The 25,765-nt window shown below is 34.3% G+C and overlaps 1 protein-coding gene and 1 pseudogene across 4 annotated transcripts in view; one reads left to right on the forward strand and one right to left on the reverse strand.

Annotated features, from left to right (window-relative positions):
* LOC149787587 (uncharacterized) overlaps positions 1-25,765 on the reverse strand; it is a 112,652-nt gene that overhangs the window by 18,431 nt on the left and 68,456 nt on the right. For all 3 annotated transcript variants that reach the window (XR_016424073.1, XM_089973765.1, XM_089973766.1), the window contains 5 exons: positions 20,487-20,570; positions 17,116-17,366; positions 10,622-10,781; positions 6,169-6,360; positions 1,804-2,251 (listed from right to left, as the gene is read on the reverse strand). Coding sequence is in view for 2 of the 3 variants with exons in the window: in XM_089973765.1 (XP_089829891.1) it covers positions 1,804-2,251; positions 6,169-6,360; positions 10,622-10,781; positions 17,116-17,366; positions 20,487-20,570 (1,135 nt within the window). In the remaining variant the exon portion in view is untranslated. The remainder of the gene's footprint in view (positions 1-1,803; positions 2,252-6,168; positions 6,361-10,621; positions 10,782-17,115; positions 17,367-20,486; positions 20,571-25,765) is intronic.
* Positions 21,935-25,270, forward strand: LOC149787588 (uncharacterized; annotated as a pseudogene). Its single transcript, XR_016424072.1, has 5 exons — positions 21,935-22,097; positions 22,758-22,840; positions 23,187-23,898; positions 24,262-24,368; positions 24,867-25,270. The product of XR_016424072.1 is annotated as an uncharacterized LOC149787588 (transcript).

Here is a 25,765-nt window from a genome sequence, read left to right on the forward strand (position 1 = left end):
TGTATTTTAATGAACAAGTTATTTTCAAATACATCACTGCAAATTTTCAATAACAGTCGCAGTAATCAAAAGCAAATGTTAGGGAATTGTCAATGGTGTGTGATTTTTTAGCAAGAAATTGGGCAGACAATACAAGGACTTTACTATGATGTTAGTTACTTTCATGTACTTGAAACAGCTTGTGGCAATTAATCCATTATTAGCTGATGTCATTGTGCCATATCAGGGGTACATTTAGCTGATGTCATTGTGCCATATCAGGGGTACATTTAGCTGATGTCATTGTGCCATATCAGGGGTAAATTTAGCTGATGTCATTGTGCCATATCAGGGGTAAATTTAGCTGATGTCATTGTGCCATATCAAGGGTACATTTAGCTGATGTCATTGTGCCATATCAGGGGTACATTTAGCTGATGTCATTGTGCCATATCAGGGGTAAATTTAACTGATGTCATTGTGCCATATCAGGGATACATTTAGCTGATGTCATTGTGCCATATCAGGGGTAAATTTAGCTGATGTCATTGTGCCATATCAGGGGTAAATTTAGCTGATGTCATTGTGCCATATCAAGGGTACATTTAGCTGATGTCATTGTGCCATATCAGGGGTAAATTTAGCTGCTGGGCTGGTAGCTTTTGGCCTCTAGGTTTTGAGGGCCAGTTAATGCTGATACCCACATGCATGTAATGCCAGTTAAATTTTCCAAAATTGCTATTAAACAAATTCTCTTAAATCATGAAATTTAATCTACAATATTTTCTGATGTTCCACTGTTTTGTCGAACACCTGAATGTAATAGTCTAGATCAATGGTCTCATACATTAAAAAACTCTAAGAGCAAATTAACCAGACAATCTATAGTATAGTCTAGATCAATGGTCTCATACATTAAAAAACTCTAAGAGCCAATGAACCAGACAATCTCTGCCACCAAGTTCTTTTTACAAATTAAAGAATGTGATATATTTATGTGCTGAATCATGTACCTGCCATAAACCAAGAATTACAAATTGTGGAAAAACTGCTTTTGAATTACAAGCCATTGCCAGAATAAAAAGAATGGAAGTATAGGTGACAGTAAAGATCATGTGACTATCTACCAAAATGGGAGAGGGTGTTTATTGGTTGATGCACAGTGAAATTAGCATGACATGCAAAGCATGTTGTATTTAAGAAAAACTTTTGTTACTGGATGTAAAAGCTATAGCTTTTGCCATGAAAAGTCATAGCTATCAGATGAACACAAACAAGTAAAATACTTGTATGGATCGAAGCAAAACTGAGGCAATCTTCAGCACATAAATAAACTTATTTGTTTAAATGGATTGGTTGTTTTTCTGCATGGCCAGTTGAATTTTATATCAGCTGACTCTGCCAGCGAGTGGAAAAATCACTGTTAAGTCGATCCCTGCATAGGACTACTTAGTCCTCAAAAGTTATCAAAAATAAAGGTAGTAGAAAGTTGATATTACAAATCTGGTTAGTACAGCTGCTTTTTTAAACCTCTTGATTTCAGAATGTTCTTGACGCCACCAGTCATTAGACTAAGTAGTCTTATGTTAGTAGAATGTTTGTATACTAACATGTACATATATGGCTCTTTTACTTTCTATTAATAACAAAAGATCATTTACCATTTAAAGGGTATATACTTGAAGCAGGACTGGACTTTCCAAAAACGAATCTTTTTACATCACTATCTTTTTTAATATATTTTTTTGCTTTTTAAAATCGTGCAATCCAAAGAGCTTTTCGAGAGTTAGACTAGGACTAACAAGTTATGTGCAACGTTCTCACCTAGGTTCTACATCTCTAGTAAAAGGTTCATTTTCCTGGGGCCCATAGGGATACCTCAATTGGCTACCCTGGACATACTGTGGTGGTGGTGGCACAGATGGAACACCTTGTGACCTTTGGTAACCATAGGGGTCAGGTGGCATCACAACCCCTGCAGGTGACACAGGGGGCCATCTATCCGCAATAAATGGTGGTCTCCTATCTGTTTCTGAATAGTATGGTGCTAGAGCTCTCTCCTGCCCTACTGGGTAGCTCCCTGGACCCCTTTCCTGTCTGGAATATACTGGTGGTGGGACTTTATCCACAGGTTGATAGGGTGAGTAGAAATTTCTCTCCAATCCAACAGGGGGCTTGTTGTCCACACGGTCAGGTTCCCGGTAAGGAGGGGCTCTATCTGACCCTGACTGGGAGGAGGAGGGATTGTGCTCCACAGATTGGTAGCGTTGACCTGGGGGAGAGAACATTATTTTTAGATTTGTGATGTCAGAGGAAGGACTAAAATGACTACGAGCAGTGACAGAAACCCTTCATATGTTTCTCTTTGCACAGGGTTCCAATAGGTTACTTGAAACAAAATTACTTAACTTGTGGAAAATATTTGCTAACCACACATTTCATGTCCAACATAGAGACACACTTTTCACTGGAAACAATAAATATAAAACAAAGGAGTTGACCATATTTCTCCAGTGATAAGCCAGTGACTGATGAAAAGACAACCCCTACTTTTAACACTGCAGAAAATGTTAGTAAAGAAATGGTCTCATAAATCATCCATAATATTTTCATGAATTTAATGAATTTATGTGGCTGGCCCCCTGGGCTTATCCTGGGGGAAATACTGTCATTAAAGTTGTCCTCAACTACAGCAAAATACCCTTATATTTAACATTTGTATTTTTAAAATACAATGTATAAAGGGAACTGATTAAACAAGGTTTTCAACATGTAAATGTGAATTCAAAACATATGCATTGATCCTAATGATTCTGTAATTTTAAAGTGTTCATGAAATCAGTTTGAAACACTTGTCAGCTGTTTAAATTCATACCTATGTTCATAATAAATCAATACTTAATCTATTAGTGATGGGTGCCATCTTACTAACTACAATTTGCTTGGCAAGGCCTTAGAGGAATGGAGGGTATGAACCCATAATGCTTCTAAATGTGGCATGCTAGAAATTAATCTCATTCCAAATCTCATCAGTATAAAGATGCATGTTTGAAATCCAACAATCCTTGGCAAAGTAATGCTGCAAAAATTAAAATCAGGGAAATGGCCAATCATGGGCTACAGCTCCTGTAAATGAGGTCATGGAATGCTACAAAGCAAAATTGATTATAACATATACTGGTAAAGTTATGTAACAGCAGAAACCACTTATGATGAAAGGCAATCAGGGGCATAACTCCTGTAAATAAAGCAGCGGAATGCTAGAAATTAAACTTATTCAAGGTCTCATCAGCATAAAGCCAGGCACCAAATTTAGTTGAAATCCGAAAACGCTTTGTAAAGCTATGCTGTGGAAACCAAAGTCAGCATGAGCATAAACCTGCATGAGCAAAAATCCAAAACTTTGCAGTAAAGTTTCTCGTGATCAAATAAATTGTTAATGGGCTAACTGTTATTAAATTGTTGATGGGCTAACTGTTATTAAATGGTTCTGAGTATTTCATTAAGCACAACCCTAATAACAATATCTGTCAGCTGTCAAAAATGTAGACAGTTTTGAGGAAGGTCATCTTAGTCCTAAAAGGAGAAAGCCAAAAGAAGCAAAATAATGGAAATACTTAAAGTTCAAAAAGTTTTACAAAAATATTCTTCTCAAGGTTAAGCTGCCATTTCGTCAAGTATAAAGTGAGCAAGTGAACTATGCATGAATCTATATTTAATAAGATTTTTAAAAGTTACAAGATGCAAGCAAAACATACCCAGAAAACTGAGAGCAAACTTGATAAAATAGAGTGAAAAACAACCGAATGGTAATTATTTGACCACATAAGTCATCAGTTCATGCATTATGTATCAGCCTTCATCATGAAGTATAGTGTAATATGCTTCTCTCAGTTTTTTAAGAAAAGCTGACTATGAATTTAGTGTAGTAACCAGAAGTTTTATAGGTACTGTTCAAAATATTTTGCACTGAAACAAACTCCCATGACACAGCACATTCCTTGTGTGCTTGTCAAAATTCCCTTAATTTTCCCCAACTTCCACAAAATTTCTAAGTTCTTGATTTGTCACTGACCTAATGGGAACTCTGTTGCTGGAAAATACTACTAATAAGTCAGACAGTTGAAATCATGGTTATAGTTTATTCAGTCTCAGAAAGTCAGACAGTTGGAATCATGGTTATAGTTTATTCAGTCTCAGAAAGTCAGACAGTTGGAATCATGGTTATAGTTTATTCAGTCTCAGAAAGTCAGACAGTTGGAATCATGGTTATAGTTTATTCAGTCTCGGAAAGTCAGACAGTTGGAATCATGGTTATAGTTTATTCAGTCTTGGAAAGTCAGACAGTTGGAATCATGGTTATAGTTTATTCAGTCTCAGAAAGTCAGACAGTTGGAATCATGGTTATAGTTTATTTAGTCTCAGAAAGTCAGACAGTTGGAATCATGGTTATAGTTTATTTAGTCTCAGAAAGTCAGACAGTTGGAATCATGGTTATAGTTTATTCAGTCTCAGAAAGTCAGACAGTTGGAATCATGGTTATAGTTTATTCAGTCTCGGAAAGTCAGACAGTTGGAATCATGGTTATAGTTTATTCAATCTCGGAAAGTCAGACAGTTGGAATCATGGTTATAGTTTATTCAATCTCGGAAAGTCAGACAGTTGGAATCATGGTTATAGTTTATTCAGTCTCAGAAAGTCAGACAGTTGGAATCATGGCTATAGTTTATTCAGTCTCAGAAAGTCAGATAGTTGGAATCATGGTTATAGTTTATTCAGTCTCAGAAAGTCAGACAGTTGGAATCATGGTTATAGTTTATTCAGTCTCAGAAAGTCAGACAGTTGGAATCATGGTTATAGTTTATTCGGTCTTGGACAACAATGTCGGATCAACCAGGTGGAATTTGTACATTTAATACCTAACGTATACTGTCCCAAAAAGTAATGCATCATTTTTTACCACCAAAATTAAGTTTAGATTTTTTTGAGTTTCCAAAACTGAAATAAAGAAGAAAGCCAAGTGTATTTATCTCTAATTTCTGCATAACAAGGAATCTAAAGACATATTGATAAAAATGAATCGACCATAAAAGGTGATGTAAAAGACAAGAGTTTAATGAATACTTATGCATCTTTCAGGCACATAACCAATATATATTCACATAATTGTCACATATTCATTATAGAATGACCATAATATACGTTAAAATTCTGAAATGACACTGACTATATCATCATTGATCCATTTTAATTCTGTGTTTTCATTCCACTTTTGATTTTGGCATGCTGGTGGTTTCAAAGGATCTTTTTGATTATAATTGGTGGACTTGTCTCTTGTTTTCTGGCACAAATCCAGACCAGTTAATTAGTTAAAACATTAAACTTTCATGTGTAAAGAGGTGTTTTGTTTGAATGCAATGCAATTACACCATTACTGTACAACATTAATCCTTTATGGCCTTTTGCTACATAACATTAGCAGGAATACCATTGCTGAGTACACATGTACTTATTTAAAGGTCCCTTAAATCAAAGCAAACTACCACTGCAATATTATTGCCATCATTTTTAAAGCAATATTTCTGAGATTTCTTTATCATAATTTTGGGACATTACTGAAGTTTCATGCAGTGGTTCCTATGACTTGAAACCAAGAGATGTAATTCAATCCGTGTAAATTAAAATCTTCAATGTACATGTAATGACCACATGTAAACAGGTCAATATCAACACAAGCAATTAACCAAACACTATTTTTATTGTTTTAAATACTGGTACCACACTTGAATGAATTTAAAGTCTGAAATTTTAATTACTGGTGACTTTAGAAACATTTAATGCAATCAGGCATGAACTGACGACATTAGTAAACTACAGCATAAATGGGAAAAGTTACTGTTAATACAGTTATAACAATGTGCTACACAAAGCTTATCATCATCTGATGAAATTATACTTATTTGAAATAGGTAGAAATGATAAGAAAACAAAGGAAAATTAAAATCTTTTTATCTTTCAAACAAATTACATTAATTTATAACATTTCCTTTTCATAAGTCAAATGAATTTTCCTTAAAAGTTTCAATTTTTTAAATATAAAAAAACATTACGATCATTAAAATAAGCCTGGTGATTTCTGATCTACGACTAGTAGAGCTAAAACCAGCCATTTTGTTTCTTCATACTTACTTGTATTAGCAGGACGGTTTTGACTGGTTCTCTGATTCATTTGATTCTGCCTCTGATTTCTACGTCGCAGGTAGAAGAACAGGAACACCACCAAGACAAAGAGAATTGAGACTGACCCAACCACTGACCCTGCGATTAATGCACTCTGACTCATCGGGTCTCTAGGTGTCCTATGGTAGGATATACTCATCTCTGTGTGTATAGAAGAGTAAACACATTATTCTGTGTATTAATAATATGTAAGCTATGTTGCAATATCTGTCTACATACTAATACAAGGCTTCCTAAAACCACAATTTCCCTCATTCCTACACATGTTATTGTCTATGTGAGAATGGCATGTGGAATATGTAGGTGACGTCATTATGCTTATGATGTCATAAATATCTTCAATGTTCCTAGTGACAAGAAAAAAATGCTGGTTTGTGAACAATAATTCTTGTTTGAATCAAATTCTTTGCTGTAAAAACTTATTATGATCTTTCCAATTAGGTAACAACTTTAGGATCACAATGCATTGCTACATCCAAACCAACGGTATATCATCATAGTTATCATAACATTATTTCCAAGAGCGAAAATACAGAAATTTTTGGGTATCTTTTTTCTGAGCACCATTTATCATTGCTTACTTTATACTAGGGCGGTACTGAATGGTTAGGGTTAGGGTTAGGGTTAGGGTTAGGGTTAGGGATTTAACTATTTGGTCAAATATGAATACGAATAGTGACTAAATGCTCCAAAATAATAAAAACATTTCAGCAGGTCTAATGACATTTTAATTAATTATAAAGTAACTAACTATGAACTAACAAGGAACATGTAAAGGTTCAAAGTAACGTAAGCATTACGAAATCATCAAAGAGTTACAGTTCAGTGTCTTGATAATGCTTTATACATTACCAATGAATAGCAAGATTCAAATTTTCAAATGCAGTGCAGAAAGTTCCTCGACAATGTCTGCCATCTGTTGTCTGACAAGGTGTTGCTAGCAGCAGTCGCTTATTGGAGGTGCTGCTGGATAATGTTGGGAACAGAGTAATGTTGGGAACAGAGTAATGGAAACCTGTCATCACTGGTCTGCCACCATGACATTGGATCAATATCCCTCACGATACAAGGCTCATTCAGAAATTTGTTCACCTGGTTGTCAATATGAACTGAGGTATTCTTTTCTGATTACAATGAGTCTGCTGTTCATGAAGTTGACCTAACTGTACTATTCCTATTTGGCTGCATCATCCTATTCGGCTGAATATGAATACTTCATTTAATAAACTATTCGGGGCTGAAGTGAATATGAAGCAAATATTTGGTACAGGCCAATTTTATAGATGACCTTAACTTAACAGTGCTGCTATTTGATTCTGAGAAAATATCAAGACTGATAGTGAGTATACCACTTTAAAAATGGATCCATGAATATCACTGCTTTCTAATCATGGTTGTACTCCTTGTTCTCAAGTATTTCTCTCTTCAATAAATTAATATTACTATAAAACATCATCAACCGGTTTGTCTAATAATGTCCAATGATGTTATGCAAGAGTCTGATCACATGATTATCATATTTGTCAAGAAGCAAGATTAATGAATCTGTGGAAGCATAGAAGAGTCAAAATGTGAAGTTGTTTTCTGTAAGTTCTGTGTCTTTTGAAACTGACAGTACTGACCTTAAAAAATATGGGTTATACTTTATCTGTTAAGGCAATCAATATCCATTGTAAAAATATTTATCAGGTTCATAATTTTATTTGAAAAGATAACCATTTCATATGCATTATTAATTTATTAAAATTGATATTCAAATACAGTGTATGTGTGGTGTGTGTGGAGCCAATCCTCAAGCTACAGGTGAAATGTAAAAATAAAAATTGGATGGTCTAATTCCGTTATATTTCATAATTGCCAAGCAAAGCATTTTGTCAAGTATGACAGTGTTAAAAGGACAAGTCACCTACTCTCATATTGTATGATGGACACAAGTCTCATATTTCATTTACTTTGTTGACTTGGCTAAAGAGAACAGTATCACACCATTTCTCTTACCACCACACACCAGCCATTTAACACAGCCATCATATGTTGGCATATCTGGAACCTTAAAACTGTGTTCAACAGAGAATGCCAAATAGATATAAAAAAATAATCCTGTTCTGACCGTAACAATATACATTAAATATGCACAGGGGACTGGTATTTTAGTACATTATAAATTAAAATCATCATATTCAAATACATCAATTTTTTTATTATTTCAAAATGTTTATGTACTTAACCAAGTCAATGACATTGGACACATATTTAGTAAACAATTAATACTTGTACTGCTCAACACACATGTACATGTACCAGCCAGTGAATAATAGCAATAATTTTATGTGAAAACATCTTTGTTCAATAACTTAACAACTGGTTACTTAGTCCTTTATTTATCTGGATGGGAAAAAAATTGTCAATAGTCATATTTGTAAACAACTTAATACAAGATTTTTTGTTGATATGTTTTTCAATGACACACAAATGCTCATAAAGAATATTATGTGTGTCAGGTACAACAGCTGGTACTGAACTGTTGTCATTTTCATCATTTCCAGTAGCATGAAACACTGGTTGCTTCCTGGCAATCCCTGATTTTAGAAACATCCTCTTCAATTGTTGGTATCACAGATGACACTATCACTATCAGAATTAATGTAATCCAAGAATTAAATATCCTTGTTACCAGACCCTAGTAGGCATAATGCATCATACACCATAGCTTGCGGAATATCATCAGCAGCAGCATTGCTATCGCTGGTATTACTGGTTTTCTCACTGCCTTAATAAAAGTTTGCAGCACAGTCTGTGTAAACATGACATGTGAGTTACATTGATTGTGGCCAATACATTTAGATCTCATTCAATTTTCATGAACACCCTGCCTCATATCATCTGTAGCTTTTGTTTTCTTTACTGACTGGACAAGTTTCAGACATTTTCAAAAGAGTCAGAATTCCAGATGATCATGACACACAGAATTACTTCAAGCTGTACTAAATTAGTCAATATACATATAGCCAGATAGATAGAATGATAGCCAAAGTATAATTCTAAATTATTTCATCAAAAACTACAAAACAAAACCATGTTATCTTGCTTTAATTGCACTGAATCAGCAACATGTTATCTTAAAGTATCAAATGTGACTGGTGTGATCTCATGCCTTTGTTACCTAGTGCTTCTGTTTGGCCTTTGTTAATTGCAGATTATAAATGACATGATTATCATACTTTAGTTAGCTGGCACCCTTGTTGTAATGCCTTTTTTTAAAACAACTGCCACTTTTTAACTAGCTTCAACATGTCAGGTGATGAGTATGTTTTAATTTAAATTTTCCCAGTGGACCACATAAATCAACTGCTATAACCAAAGAAACATTATAAGAAAACCTTTGGAATACAAAGCAAGTAAGAATTTGGTAGGAGAAAAGAAATTCCAATGCTTTAACAGAGAATGCTTTATACAACAATGTAATAAACAATTCTTATAGTATTAAGATGCTGAACTTACTACCAAACCATGTCGAGAAGATTTATTTTTGTTTTCAAATCATTTTCTTTAGGCATAAAAGATCATATATAACAATCAGAGAGACTTTGCGGTGTGCATGTTTGCTGGGATGATGGAAAAGTGGACATGTATTGGGTTGAGTGACATATCAAAATAACTCTGGTTATGTAGTAGGTAACCCTGAATGATCACTCATATCAAAATAACCCTGGTTATGTAGTAGGTAACCCTGAATGATCACTCATATCAAAATAACCCTGGTTATGTAGTAGGTAACCCTGAATGATCACTCATATCAAAATAACACTGGTTATGTAGTAGGTAACCCTGAATGATCACTATAACCTATGGAATCTTTAAGTTGAGTCAGTGACAATTCCTTGGAGACACAGTGATAATGTCAACCACAGAACAACCTAGAGGTGGACACTGAGGCTTCAGGAAAAATAGGGAATCCTGTCCCACTAAGGTAAATGCTTCTGTGTCCTTAAAGAGACTTAACATTAGTTATTTCAGTTATAACACAGCACTAGCTATAATACTATGTGCCTTTCCCATGATGCAATGAGGCAGACATCACTGACTGGCCTTGGTAGGTAGTGAACCTGTGATTAATGGATTATGAGTCTGACATTTTAAAAAGTGAGCTATCATAGCATTCTTCAGATCCTGGAGGGTTAATCTGCGATAGACTGGCATCACATCCTAGGCACACCATGTTTTTCTAAATGGTTCTCACTGAAAACTCAAAAAAGCTCAAGCCTTCTGATCTCATTCTAAGCTTGCAAAATCTTAAAACTGAGATAATATCAATGATAATTTGCCATAATCTTTCATATTAATGGTGAAAATCTCACTAATGAATGGCAAGAATATCTCTGAGGTTGTGATAATTTCTTACCAGTCGTTGTTGGATCCAGGTTCTCACAAAATGGTGTCACTTTCAATTCAATCTCATAACCCTCATTCGGACTGTAGTTCTTTAACTCAGATATAGCAATCTTTATGTCATTCTTACTTGAGCACCACAGTACAGGAGGAAACGTGTGGCAATCAAAGGACTGAAAAGGATAAAGGGCATGGCTTTAATTCAATCAATCTTCCTAACTTTTTACATTACTTGAGTAAGAATACTTTTAAAAAACCAATATATCTCAGAAGGACTGGAACTGATGACGGAAAAGAAATTTATGAGAAGTCTGTTTCTTCCTTGCTTTTTATTCTCTTTAACTACTAAGTAAGAAAGTATTTAAGATATTTTTTGGAAACTCCAAATACCAAATTAAGCCAAACAAAGCATTTCTGGAATGCGGAAGCTAAAATGTACATGGGATAAAAGAATTAAACAAATCTGTCATGTCCTTTGACCTGATGTTCTGGTACTAAACTCATCCCAAACACTATCATTTCCAGTACAAATACTGGTATTATGTATTTTAATTTTAATGGATATTAAATCTTAAGTTAAATAAACTGATGATGAGTTTTAATAAAAATCAAGCTGTCAATTAATAAACTAATGATACACTTTAATAAAAATCAAGCTGTCAATTAATAAACTAATGATACACTTTAATAAAAATTAAGCTGTCAATTAATAAACTGATGATACGCTTTAATAAAAATCAAGCTGACATGCAGTATTCAAAAAAAAAAGTATCATTATAGTTGGAGATGACTTCCTCTCAGTGTCAAATTACATATATCAAATTATAAGCAACATACAATTCTCTGTTGGCAGTACATGTCAGTGACTAAGTGTAACTCCATCTCAATGTACTAATAAACGAAGTTGACATACATCAGTTGCACTTTCCTGAAATATTACAGCTGGAAAAAATCGACCAAAAAGAAAGAGACAAGATAACAAAATTTGAAATTACAAGTTATCTGAATCGTATTTCTACAAATTCTCAAAAATTATCCATACCATAACAAAAGGCAAACACACATGAATTGGCTACAGAGTGTGAATTTAGTGAGAAAATGAGCTAATCTAAGCCAGCATGTGACTGTGATGTGAGTAAATCAGCTGGCAACCTGTTAGGGCTGTTCCATTTAAACATACCCAGAGAAGGCAGTTTTTTAATATTATATGTGAGGGTACTTTGAATTCACAGAGTTAAACTGATAAGAAAATTTTAAATTGCATCTATGGATCAGTACCCCACTTTAAAAGTGCCTTCCCTTGGTCCCCTGTCATTTTTTAATGGAACAGCCCTTAATTAACTTATATCATCATATTAAAAGATGATTCATTTCTCAGCAGTTGTCAAAATAAAGCCAGTTTAGCTGCTGAGTCAACATGTAATTAGGTTGTCAAGGATGAGTTTGCGGGAATTATGTGGCACTCAAAAGATTCCCTTGTATGTTTGATAGACGAATGCATATACTATATTTCTGATGATTGCATTGAACCCAAATTAAAAGATAAAATGAAAACATGATCTTCACTTTACAAGACTTTATTATTTGGTATTTATTTCCTATAGTGTTGCCACCAGTAGGCATTTGCCAATATTCTGATTAATGGATATTGCATTGTATATTGTTTTATTTGTTGAGAAAATATTTTGTTCAAGAAAGCTTTACAAAATATATGATTTATTATTTTAAAAAAATTCAATTTCATGATCATGAATTAAAATTGCTGCACACTAACCACTGTTTTGGCAAAAAAATGAGTGATATATCAACCTTTCATTTACCTATTTTTACTGCAAATTTTTCATGTGAAACCAACAATTCAGAAACCCTTTCTTGACAAAACTGTTGTGCAGTGGAACCACCTGGACGAGAGTATTGTGAGTGCCATGTCAGTGGAAGCTTAATCAAGTATGTGCTTGTTTTCCCTAATCAATATCAAACATATTTAACTTAAAGCGTGAACCATTGTTTTAGTCAATGTAAATAATCAACAAGACACAAGATCAACACCATTTTAATCTAGGACAAAACAGATACCATTTGAAGCTTTGTGGTGAGACCTCCATGTTGATAGGACCATCCATTCAGGGTAATTAGCATAACGATTTCATAATGGCAACAATATTTGAGGTCAGATTGTTTTCATTCAACTAGATATTATATTTAGTCTTCTGGTGAAAACTCCACCTCAATATGATTTAAGAGGAGTAGCAATAACAAGATGGATGCCATTGTGGTCATGCTGGATATCAGATTAGCACCATTTTTCTTTTAGTACCAAGTAGACAAGAAGTCTTCTGGTGAAAACCCAATGTTAATATGATTTTCCATCATGAAAAAGTAGTGATTAGATTTTTAATTTGGTCACTGTGGGGACCATATTGGATATCAGATTGGCACAATTTTTATTTAAATCCAATGAGACGCAATAAGAAGTCTTCCAGTGAAAACACAATGCTGATATGGATTTCTGATTTTTGAGATAGCTGCTTGCTATGGTGGCCATAATGGATGACAAATCAACACTCTTTTCATGTAGGACCAACAAGAAATCATAAGAATTCTTGTTGTTAAAACCTCCTGTTCAGACGGAGTAGCTAGATTTTCATGATGGATGTTAGCTCCTACTATTTTTAATAAGAATCTACTAGACATAATTAGAAATCTTTCTTTGACCCCTCCCTCCATTTTGATACAACTGTCCATTCAGAAGAAGGGGCCCCAAGTGGCCGAGTGGTCTAAAGCGCTCACCGTTACGGATCACTGCCATCTCACCTCTGTCTGCATGAGTTCAAGTCTAGGATTCGGCTAATGTGGTTATGTGAGAAAGCTTGCCACTAGCTTTGCGTGGGTTGGTGGTTCTTTCCAGGGGTTTCCCAGGTTCTTCCTCCACCATTTATACTGGCCGCCATGTACAGCCTATTTTGTGCTGAAAAATGGTGTTAAACCCTACAAGAACAACCATTCAGAAGAATTAGTGATGAAAAGATTACAAGATGGCTACTGTGGTGGCCATATTGGTGATCCAAGCAAAGCATTTTCATTTAGGACCAACTAGACAGCATAAGAAGTCTTCTGTGTGAAACCCCATGACTTTCCATTCAGGAGCAGTACAAATAAAATGATTTTCAGGATGGCTGAACTGGTGGCCATAATGAACATCAGATCACCACCTTTTTCATTTGGGACCAACTAGACATCTAAGTCAGTTAGTGAAAACCCTATGTTGATTTCACCCTATATACAGGAGGAATAGCAAACAAGGTCTTCAAGATGGCTGCTGAGGCATGTCTTTGATGTCTGGGATGTCTAAGATGTTTAGGCAGCAATATTTTCATTTAAGATCAACTAGATCTTGGAATGAAAGTGTATTTAAAGTTTTATATCAACCCTCTAAGTGGCTTAGAAAGAACAGTGATAACACACTTTTGCTAGCCATTGGATAGATGTTAATACACGATACATGATGCAGTTGAAACAAAACAACAAAATTCCATCCATGATGTGAGCATGGAAACAACACTGTGTTGATCATGTGACAATGGAAACAGAACAACATTCCAACCATGATGTGGCCAGCACAAAGCCAAAACATTACATAATTTAAAATGTGTGGAAAAAAACATTTGTTACAGTGAGTATATGAAAGCAAGACCTCATCAATGTTAACAGTGATATATCGGCATATTTCACACAGGCTTACATAAAGTCCTTGTATGCATCTCTACCTACATGAAGTAGGCATGTACTTAGCACTAATGATCCTATCACCAAGTTCTCTCAGAGAACTGGGGAAAGGAATGAATCTTTTATTGCCAAAAATTTAGTTTTAAGTAAGGTGCTTTAACATGAGACACTTTTGTAGAAATACTTCTGACCTGAGAATGAAATATTGTTTCAGAAGGTAATGACTGTTGTGACAACAGAATGTATCTCACACACACACACACACACACACACACACACACACACACACATATATATATATATATATATATATATATATATATATATATATATATATATATATATATATATATATATTAGACTGGTTCAGGCATTTCATTCATGAATATCATTATTTGTAATGCTATTATAGATCTGAAAACTGAAACTGACTATGTCTAAAATGAGGTTATAAAGTGGAAATCTGCAACTTAATAAAACTGAGAGGATAAACTGCATGTTGGTGATGTTGACCATTTTGTCACAAATAAATACAAACAGTTTAGTTTACTGTAAAAGAGGAAACAAAGATAATAAACTGCAAATATGTCTGAACACTTTATATCACATAAGTTAATTCACTTTAATAAGAACAGTAATTGTCAGCATTAATTCCCTGGCACTCAAAATCTTTCTGATTAGCGTGCATGACTGCTTTATTTCCCTAACGGCTGAAGTTTGATGAAGTCACCAAATCTGAATATTCCTTGCGTATTTAATCATTTGTGCATCAACATGGCAAATAAATTACAAAATTAGCCATTCCAAGACAATATGTAAGAAATTTCCAAAACCCTTGTTAAAATGTTCTCCAGCCGAAAATAACAAAGAAGCCTGCAATCAGATGTCAGCTTGAAGAACACTAATGATTACTAATTTAACAGTTGTCAAAGTAATCACATAAAACTGTTCTGCCTGTCTCAGTACCTTTAAAAAGCACACAATGAGCTTTGTTTAGGGAACTACTGGATCATGAATTATAGAGTGTGTTACTTGTTTCTACTGCTTCTAACAGTTAAAGAAATCAAAGCAATTTCATGGCCTGAAACTTGTTTATTCAATCCAAAGTTTTGGAATATAAAGTGTCAAAAAATGTGTTTGCAATATTGAAAATTATTAGAAATTTTGAAATTATGGTGTCCAGGAAAAAAAGTTTCAGGATGGTTATGTCATTTACAGTTTACTGGAATTGGTTGCCTAGTTTTTTACGTAACACAAGGGAAGTTGTCTATTAATGAATATAATGCAGAAATATACATGAATCTTCTGAATGTACATGTCACACATTCTTCTATGTACTTGGCTTGATTCACAGTAATTTACATACTAGAATTTGTTCTGTACAATATCATGAATGATATCTGAGTTATTTCTCATTGAATTTTCAAGTCAGCATCTCCAAATGTAGGTAAAATTACTGAATTCGTTTTGTGCATGAATGATTTCAACATAATTCATACTGATATACTGCAAAACACAATTCATTTGATACATGCTAAAATAGAATGGTATGTACACATATCAGCCATATTTTTCCTTTGTTCTGGAAGAGTTCATTTAGATAGCTGCAGAGAAATCAAAGGGAGGTAATGACACTATGGCTGAATAGGAAAGTTGATCACTCCGTAATAAACAAATCAACTCAACCACAGGTCATAGCAGCATAGAAAAATCTGATGTAAACAGACCACCCTGTATTTAATGAGTTGAGTAATGCTCTATGTTTTTAAACAGAATGGCAATGAAATACTTCATGCACAAAATGAATTAGTTAATTTAATGACACTGACCTGTCAATTCACTGAGCTATAGATGTGGATATCATTTGTAGTGATGTGTTGAACAAACAATAGTTAACCCTTTACCTCATAAAGCATAGTTACAAAGTGCAGCACGCTATAAATAAAACACCTGTTACCTATTAGACTCCATACACATAGGCCTGCCTGTTAACTGTTAAGCAATGTAGTGTATGTTACATTTAACAGCAATTTTAACCATTTTACATTTCTGGTACACATCTATTATGTGTGGAAAAATTTAAGAGTAAAGTCCAATTGTTATAGCTGTATAATTATTTTTCATGGAAGAATTTTGTATGTGCTTTAAAATCTTGAGAGAACTCGTTCACCATCATGTCAGTCAGGCCGCGTGACCAACCATAGCTGCCATTTCTCATACTCGAAATTTGCAAAGTTTTTGTCTGCGTCTACATCATTAAGTCATCTGAATTTGATAATTTATAAAAACTAATACTAATTGCTGCCTACATCAATATCAGAACCTTTACCTAAGTTACTGAATCTTTCACAGTTGTGATTCTAATCGTGAAATCTTCATACGTACTGAATGAAATCGGCAACTGACATTTTGGAGAGTGGAGATTATGACCCAGTTACTTTAAACAGCAGGTATCAACCAGTGCATAAACAGTGACCACATGATCTGACATAATTGTCATTCGCAGAAATGAATGTAGTATCTAATAGGGGTTTTTCCCCCAAAGGTGGCGTTACGAAAAAACCGGCTCAAAATGGCTGATGTTTACAGCAGGCGTCAAAAGGCACTTCCATGCCAATGGAGCAGAGGACCAAAGACACTTGCATGAGGTAAAGGGTTAATCAAAATGTACAAGATACCATTAACACATACATGGTTTTTGAGATGATTAGACAAAACTGGATTTATCCTGACACTACCATGATTATATAAGCATTCAAGATATAGTGATCAAGGTCTTACAGCTGGTTTCAAGTCATTAAGTCCATCATGGTAGGCCATCTTGACCTGACAGCTCTTCATGGAGTAGTTAATGATTTTGATACAAAGACTGTAGCAAGGCTGTGACTCTCCATCTTCCTTCCAAGCTGCTGATTCCACAAATGTCAAAGGACACTGATTCAGTGAGACCTTACCATTGGCATTTATTTTGAATATATCCCCATATTCATAATAATGTGTCTTGGTGCAAGCATCCACATCATCTGTGTTTACTGAAAAATCATAAGAACAGTTTATGTACAATCAAAACGACAAGAAACTGAACACAAAATGCTTACAGAATCAATTAAGATAGTCTAACTTCATAAAATCTATGCTTACTGCTCAGAAATAATTGACATATCATTAATTACACTATGATGTCATCGATATGACATCATTTTTGACATAAGCATATCATAACGCTTTGAACTCCAGAAGAAGCTGAGTGTAAAGTGGTGTAGTTGCTACTTCTGTTTCTTTGAAATAATGTAAAGTTTTTACACAATTTTAATAATTGTAATAACAGTTGTCCAGTGAAAGAAAACAATAAAGTCAATGAAAAGCATACAAGACATTTGACAATGTAGCATTTTAAGAATTGCTGTAAACAGCTCATGCAGACTTTCAATTGGTCACAAGTGCCTGGAAGAAGTTTGGGAGTACATTCGATTTCAAGGGAAAAGAGTATTCTTCATAAAAACTAAACTCATAAGACAATGTAGGTTTACAACTTGCAGGCATGACCTCACTATTATGTGGCCAAGGTAAAGAAATCCATGACTGCATGTAGGGAAAGCATCAATCTCTGCCCTGTGAAAGAAGGCCCCACATCTGATACAAGATAATATGGAAGGGGGATGCCAGTGATGATGATGTGTCACAGGCTATTGCAACTATGTATCATTGACATTATGAACACTGTAGATAGATCCCAAGGAAAGAATAAACATACCCTTATGATGAACCAGATTACTGTAGGTTACTTGGTACAAGTTCAGTTTTAACGTTTTTATTCAACGCAATGTTTTTCTCTCTCACTCCAGATTTATGCTTATTTTGTCATTTACGCACAAGAAGGGAATGGAAAAAATGATTCCGATGAAAATGTGTACCATTTTAATATCATTTAGAAAACTGGGACTATTAATACTTTTTATCATTGTTTTCATATGTCATTTATGAATAATGAAAGAGTAGAAATTCATCATTGATCTATAGGCCTGCGGTTGAAAGAATGTTTATGTATTCGTATTACTGCGCCATGGGTGGATTACAATTTGATATAAATACTTGATATACCAATAGTATTGGTATATCAATTTGTTTTATACCAACACTTTAAAATGCCATGTTATTTTCAATGTATATATATATATATATATATATATATATATATATATATATATATATATATATATACACACACACCTTGGGTGTATTATACAAGATTTATGCTGTGAGTACCTTTACTATAGTCATAATATATGTATGTAGGGTGTATTATACAAGATTTAGGCTGGGAGTACCTTTACTATAGTCATGATATATGTATGTAGGGTGTATTATTCAAGATTAAGCTGGAGAGTACCTTTATTATAGTCAAAATATATGTATGTTGGGTGTATTATTCAAGATTTATGCTGTGAGTACCTTTACTATAGTCATAATATATGTATGTAGGGTGTATTATACAAGATTTAGGCTGGGAGTACCTTTACTATAGTCATAATATATGTATGTAGGGTGTATTATTCAAGATTTAGGCTGGAAGTACTTTTATTTTAGTCATAATTATATTATGTAGGGTGTATTATATAAGATTTAGGCTGGGAGTACTTTTACTATAGTCATAATATATGTATCTTAGGATATTTTATTGAAGATTTGTATTTTATGTATTTTCAAATAAAATCATTTTTTTTAATGTGGTTGTCTCTAATTATCAACTGTAACAGAGACCCTGGGTATAAATCCTACAGCCACTGTAAACATATCCCACCACCAATTTTTATCAAAATGAACACTGTCACCATGAACCAACAAACATTAAAATATAACAGAGCCTTAAATTTTGTAAATTTAACATTTCTACACTGAAAGTAAAATTGATTACTAACATTCTATAAATCTTACAATAAATTTCCCAAAAGAAAATATAAGAAAAGAAAATAAATAATCAAGTTAACTATCCCAGGGTACAAATTCCACAGGGTAGGTACTTTTACTATTATTAGCATCTCTACCCCCAGATCCTTTTACTATGGAGGTACTATTTCACACCAACTACACTGACTTATAAATCAAGTCAAACCACAAACAACAAAAATCCTGATCTGATGCAACAGAATGCACCTGCAGATCAGAGTTTATACTGTTTGTTCTACTGATCACTCCTATCAAACTGCACAGACCCAGATCTGCAGGTACATTATGCAATGGCAGATCTGGGTCAGTGCAATTTGCAGACGGCTGAACTTATAAGCAAGTATATATGGTATATGTATGTAGCGAATGCATGGCTAAAGAAGAATCAAGTTCAAATCCAACAAGGTTCAAATTATTTCTTTTTTGTTAATGTGCTATTTTGAACTGGAAAAGAGAATTGTTACTGTTTTCACAAAATGCAACAGAACATAAACAATAAACCAATAACATCATGTGGGATCCAGCAAGAAATCAGCTACTTCAATCTGTTTAACATCTTGCTGACAAATATGCTTGAGCATAAAATAAAAAGAAAATTTCTTGTTCTGATTGAATTATGGATATTTCATCTCGTGTGTGAAAAATTTAAGCAGTTTCAAATATGGTAAGCCATGAGGGAAAATACAGAGTTTGCAACCACTTGATGAAATATATCCATTATTCACTTGTTTCAAGCAAATATATTATTATTATTATTATTATTATTATTTAAAATTGCAATAATTTGCTTTAGTGTCATGATAAAAATTCACCAAGTCTCTTCTTAAGGTCTCTAACCTCTCACTGAGCTGTCTTAATGGAGAAGTGACTTCTCCTTATTTTGTGAACCTAGGATGGTTTCTGAAACAAGTAACATGTTATTATAATTTAACCAATGCTCTTGAGATGTAAGGGACAGAAAGACAGGAAGAGACAAATAAATAGAAAAATACATCATAGTAACATGAACAATTTCAATCTATATTTAAAGAACTGGATTTCCTCGACTGTCGATTGCTTTTACAGTTTCCTAAAAAAGAGAGTAAGATATTCTGACTATTTAAAAAGGAAAGGTACAAAAATCCAAACATAAATACTTAAGTGTATAAAAGTGATTTGAGGATTACCATAGAGATTTGAGGGTTACCATAGTCTCAATTACTTACAAGTATACTCCTTGCCATGTGCTGGACCAATTGCAAGCCAAAGCATAAAGCCAATTGAGAGAAATACCAACTTCATTTTCCTGTCTGAAAAATAAAAGTTGTAGATTAGTCCAGTAGGGACTCCAAAATAATTATAATTCAACAAGGAATTTGGCCTGTATTGTGGCTTTCTAACCATTCCTAAATTTTAATGGAGTTAAAAATTAAAAAAATTAAAAGAATTCAAAAGACCGTTTGTGAACTTTAATTGTAGTGTTGAAACCATCTTTTCAGCGATAAAATTATTACGTTCGCTACTGTGGCAGCCATATTAGATTTATCATTTAGAACAAACCAGACATTATTTAAAGAATTCTGATAAAAACCCAATCCCTGGCAATATAACCATCCATTTGAGAGGAATAGCTATAGCAAAATTGTCAACATGGCTACCATGGCAACCATATTTGACACATGACTGGCATCATTTTCATTCAGGACCAACTGGACACCATAATGTTTTCTGTTGAAAATGTGAATTAGATAAAACCTTTCGCTTTACAAGGAAAAATAATTTTAAGATGGCTGCCTTGACAGTCATATTTGATGTCATTTAGGACCAATTAGATATCAGTCTTCTGGTGAATACCCAATGGTGAAACAACCTTCTGTATCAGCATGTACTGAACTACCATACCAAGCCTAAGTATCCTATACACAGGTCTGGTATGTGTGCCCAATACACAGGTCTGGTATGTGTGCCCAATACACAGGTCTGGCATGTGTACCCTATACACTGGTCTGGTATGTGTGCCCTATGCACAGGTCTGGTATGTGTGTCTTATACACAGGTCTGGTATGTGTGCCCAATACACGGGTCTGGTATGTGTGCCTTATTCACAGGTCTGGTATGTGTGCCCTATTCACAGGTCTAGTATGTGTGCCCTATACACAGGTCTGGTATGTGTGCCCTATACACAGGTCTGGTATGTGTGCCCTATACTCAGGTCTGCTATATGTGCCCTATGCACAGGTCTGGTACGTGTGTCTTATACACAGGTCTGGTATGTGTGCCCTATACACAGGTCTGGTATGTGTGCCTTATTCACAGGTCTGGTATGTGTGCCCTATACACAGGTCTGGTATGTGTGCCCTATTCACAGGTCTAGTATGTGTGCCCTATACACAGGTCTGGTATGTGTGCCTTATTCACAGGTCTGGTATGTGTGCCCTATACACAGGTCTGGTATGTGTGCCCTATTCACAGGTCTGGTATGTGTGCCCTATACACAGGTCTGGTATGTGTGCCCTATTCACAGGTCTAGTATGTGTGCCCTATACACAGGTCTGGTATGTGTGCCCTATACACAGGTCTGCTATATGTGCCCTATAGACCATTCTCAATGAGATCCTCATGAATATTAATGTATTGTGAAAACGAGGCTACGATAGGCAGATTGAGAAAAAATATGGCGTCTTATTGTACATCGAATAACGATCTGAGCTGTTTGCCAGATATTTCTTTTACATTCGTTGAGAATTTCATCACGGGTGTCTCCAGCAGTTCAGGGAATGAACAGATGACAAAAGGATTCAAGTATTACAGTGAGGGATATGTCCATTCTCTTAAACGTAAGTTGATTTATGTCCTATCTTGAGTGTACTTTTTCTCTACTACACACAAAACACATGTTAACGATATAGAAATGAAACTATTTAAAGCATGAATTTTGTTTCTGAGTAGGTCTGGTTTAAATGTACAGCTATAATCAATCAATACTGAGGTCAAAACACGCAGTCAAAATAAAACATTTACAAAACGTGCATAGTGACACAAACTGCCCTTTTAACCAACCACGTCCCCTTTCTCACCAGTAGAGACTTTGTGGTGCGCTTTAAATAGTTTTGGGTACATGTCAGTATGCTTGCATTTTAATTTGTATCAAAAGTACACAACCTGACATTTTTATATTTACCCACAAAACAGCAGGGTTATTTGTTCAAAGCTGTTTTATATCCATTCACATATATAATCAAAGAGCACCCTGCCCCCAAACACACAAATTGGTCCCTTATTTATGTGAACTTCTTCATTCTTCATTGATTATAATTAATATTAGTTTTGTGATGTTGGTAGATGGATGAATTTTAACACCCAATATGTAACTGCACACATTAGATCAGTAAACATAATAGGGAATAATCGTGTCTAAACAATATAACATTTTGTCATTTTATGTATGGATATTATGTTAATCTATTTATTAAACTGAGTTTCTCTTTTATTTTCAGTTTATAGAGATGGAAATGAATGCCTTGTCAAGGGACGGTGTTTTAGATCACAAAAGAAGAACGAGTCACCACATGTTGTTGAGGTAGACCTGTCATTTGCATTTAGATTTCATTCCTGAATCTAGTCATCTTTATTTCTGTAACAGGCATCAATCATCAGATATTAGTTTTGGCTTGTGTTGCATGTTACAGCTTGTGATCATGACTACTTAAAAAGCCTGTAACAGAGAAATACAATTTATTTATAATAAAGTTACATTTGTATGCATATTTCAATAAGCAATTAGATTTATTTCATGAAAATTTCAACTGTTATGATTTTTAATGTTTCCATTCTCCTATTCAGATGTGAAAAATCAGCAGTATGGGCATCCATATTTTACAATTACAAATTGAGTGTTTATATTTTATATTTTTTATATATTATAGGTTGTCATTTCTGCAGAAAAGGTGTCCTCGTCAACATGCTCGTGCATAATTGGGCAGAGTGGTGCTTGCGGACATGTAACAGCTCTTCTGTATCAGCTGGCTTACTATAAAAGCAGGAAAATGGGGTTAATTCCAGCTGACATAGCTAAAACATCATTACCTCAGACCTGGCATTAACCTAGGGGAGAGAAATTGAAAGGATCAAAAGCAGATGATCTAGTTGTCCAGGGCTATGACTGTAGCAATCCCCACCGAGCTACAAAGGGTATTAAATCTACTATGTACAACCCTATTCCAGATGATGCCCAGTTTAATGCAAGTGAGCTCGCAGAAAAACTTAAGGATTTTAACATGCTATTTTCCACTGTGTTCAGTGGTTCTGATTCTCAACAGGTTTTAACACCTTATGGGAAATTTGTGAAGGGAAGCATTTTGAGTTACCAGCAAAGAATGTGCAGTGACTATATAATGAATATAATGGACATTGACACATTTATAGAATTGCCCAGTAATAATGTGATGACATGTAATGTTGTGACAGTGTTGACTGAGACTCAAACAGTACAGTTTGACACTCTGTCAGTAAGTGAGACTGAGAGCTGGGAAATTGAGAAAAACACCAGGTTGCAGTCCAGAGACCCTAGATGGCACAGTATCAGAAAGGACAGGATAACAGCATCAAATGCTGGAGAGATTGCAAAACGCAGAAAAGGTGAAGCTTAGTTTTTTTAATTGTTTTATTGATATAATTATGATCATATTTCAAGTGTCCTTGTACATGCAGTTACAAAACTGGTGACCAATGAAATTAATGTTCATTAAAAAAATGAAGTATACCAAAACATTCAACACATATTTTGTTAACATCACCAGTTTGAAATCTACAGATTATTATACATTACACTGGGCTTACTTTTCAACAAATAAATAATAACTTCAATGTCTTGCACATGCGGTCATGATGTGGAGCTTCGTACAACTTCAAACATAAGCTGATGCCCGATGTAGGTACATGACTGTACATAAAGCTGCCTATGTTCAAAAAATTTCTCTCATACAAATGTTTCATGTGCAGATGGTGAGAAGTTAGCCGAACGTTTAAGAAGCACCAGACATGTGACCACTGCTGCTATGAAGCATGGCTTGGAATCGGAGGGGTTAGCAGCAAAAGAATATAGCAAGGTAAACTGCCACTTTAATCAAAATTAAAATTCAAGTACTGCATAACAGACGTTAAACTAGAGCTCGAAAGGAATATGAATAAATTTAAGGTGCAGTTTTAAAATATTAAAATTATATTCAACACTTAAAATATTATTGAAATTCAGATCTTGCATAATTGCTGTCTATGATACAATTTGGCCATATCATTTTTCTTCAAATAAACTTAACAGGGCTGTGTATTTTCCTAAATTAGGATTGTTTTTGGAATACAAAATGAGTATGCTGTAAAGAAAAGAAGAAAAAAAATTATCAGATTTTTATCCTTTTTAAAAGAAATTTAAACAACAAAAATTTGTAAAACCTGCTAAGAAATCAAGGAAAATAATTTGTATTGCATAAATGACACCCCAGTGTGTAGGAACATTTTATTTGAATAAGAAACAAAACCACCTTTTAAATTATTGCGACCTATGATTTTGGTTTGTTTTTAAAAAAAAAAAAACTTTTTTCTTCTAGAGAATGAATGACAATGTCAATCTGTACCCAAGTGGCATAATTGTGAGCCCATTTTGTCATTGGCTTGCTGCAACTCCTGATCGTAAAGTCTACAACCCCAACAGGACCCCCCCTTATGGTTTGTTGGAGATCAAATGTCCAGTTGCAGACACTTTACTATCTCTGAAGTACCTTGCGGTCTCTAATGATGCCTTGAAATTGAAGACAGACCACAACTACTACTACCAGGTTCAAATGCAGTTGGCAGTTACAGGACTGGAATGGTGTGATTTTTGTGTGTGGTTGGAAAATGACTTTCATGTTGAGACTATTCTGTTTGACAGGGAATTTTGGCAAGTTGTCAAGGACAAGCTTGATCTCTTCTATTATAGATTCTACCTCAATTAGTAAGTTCTCCAGTTTGTATATATGCATATAAATGTTTTGTAAGATATATTAAAATGAATTTTCTATGCCTTTTCATTATTAAATCATTCTGACAACTCCAAGCTATGTATTTAGTTGTAAGCAAAATGGCTGCAAGTCATTTGCCAATGTGGACTTTGTCGCACTGCTTTTAAAATCTACTTACATAAATTGTCAATTTTAAATTCAGCTTAGCTGGTTTTACTTACTGTATATGTATATAGGCCAGAAGAGTCACCCATAGATGCATGATAGAATTGTATATCATGTTCACATGAACCCTTTGAGTAATCGTATATATATATATATATATATATATATATATATATATATATATATATATCGACACACACACATCTTACCAAAGGTATTTGCATGAAATTCAAGACTGCAATGAAATATGGCGCGATTTTACTAAAGGTGTTTTAAAAAAAACTTGTATATTACTGAAATGTTAATAAAATGAATTAGATTCACACATCCTAAAGGTATTT

The sequence above is a fragment of the Sinohyriopsis cumingii genome, chromosome 11, assembly GCF_028554795.1.
Source record: "Sinohyriopsis cumingii isolate HCF-2022 chromosome 11, ASM2855479v2, whole genome shotgun sequence".
Classification (NCBI taxonomy): Eukaryota; Metazoa; Mollusca; class Bivalvia; order Unionida; family Unionidae; genus Sinohyriopsis; species Sinohyriopsis cumingii.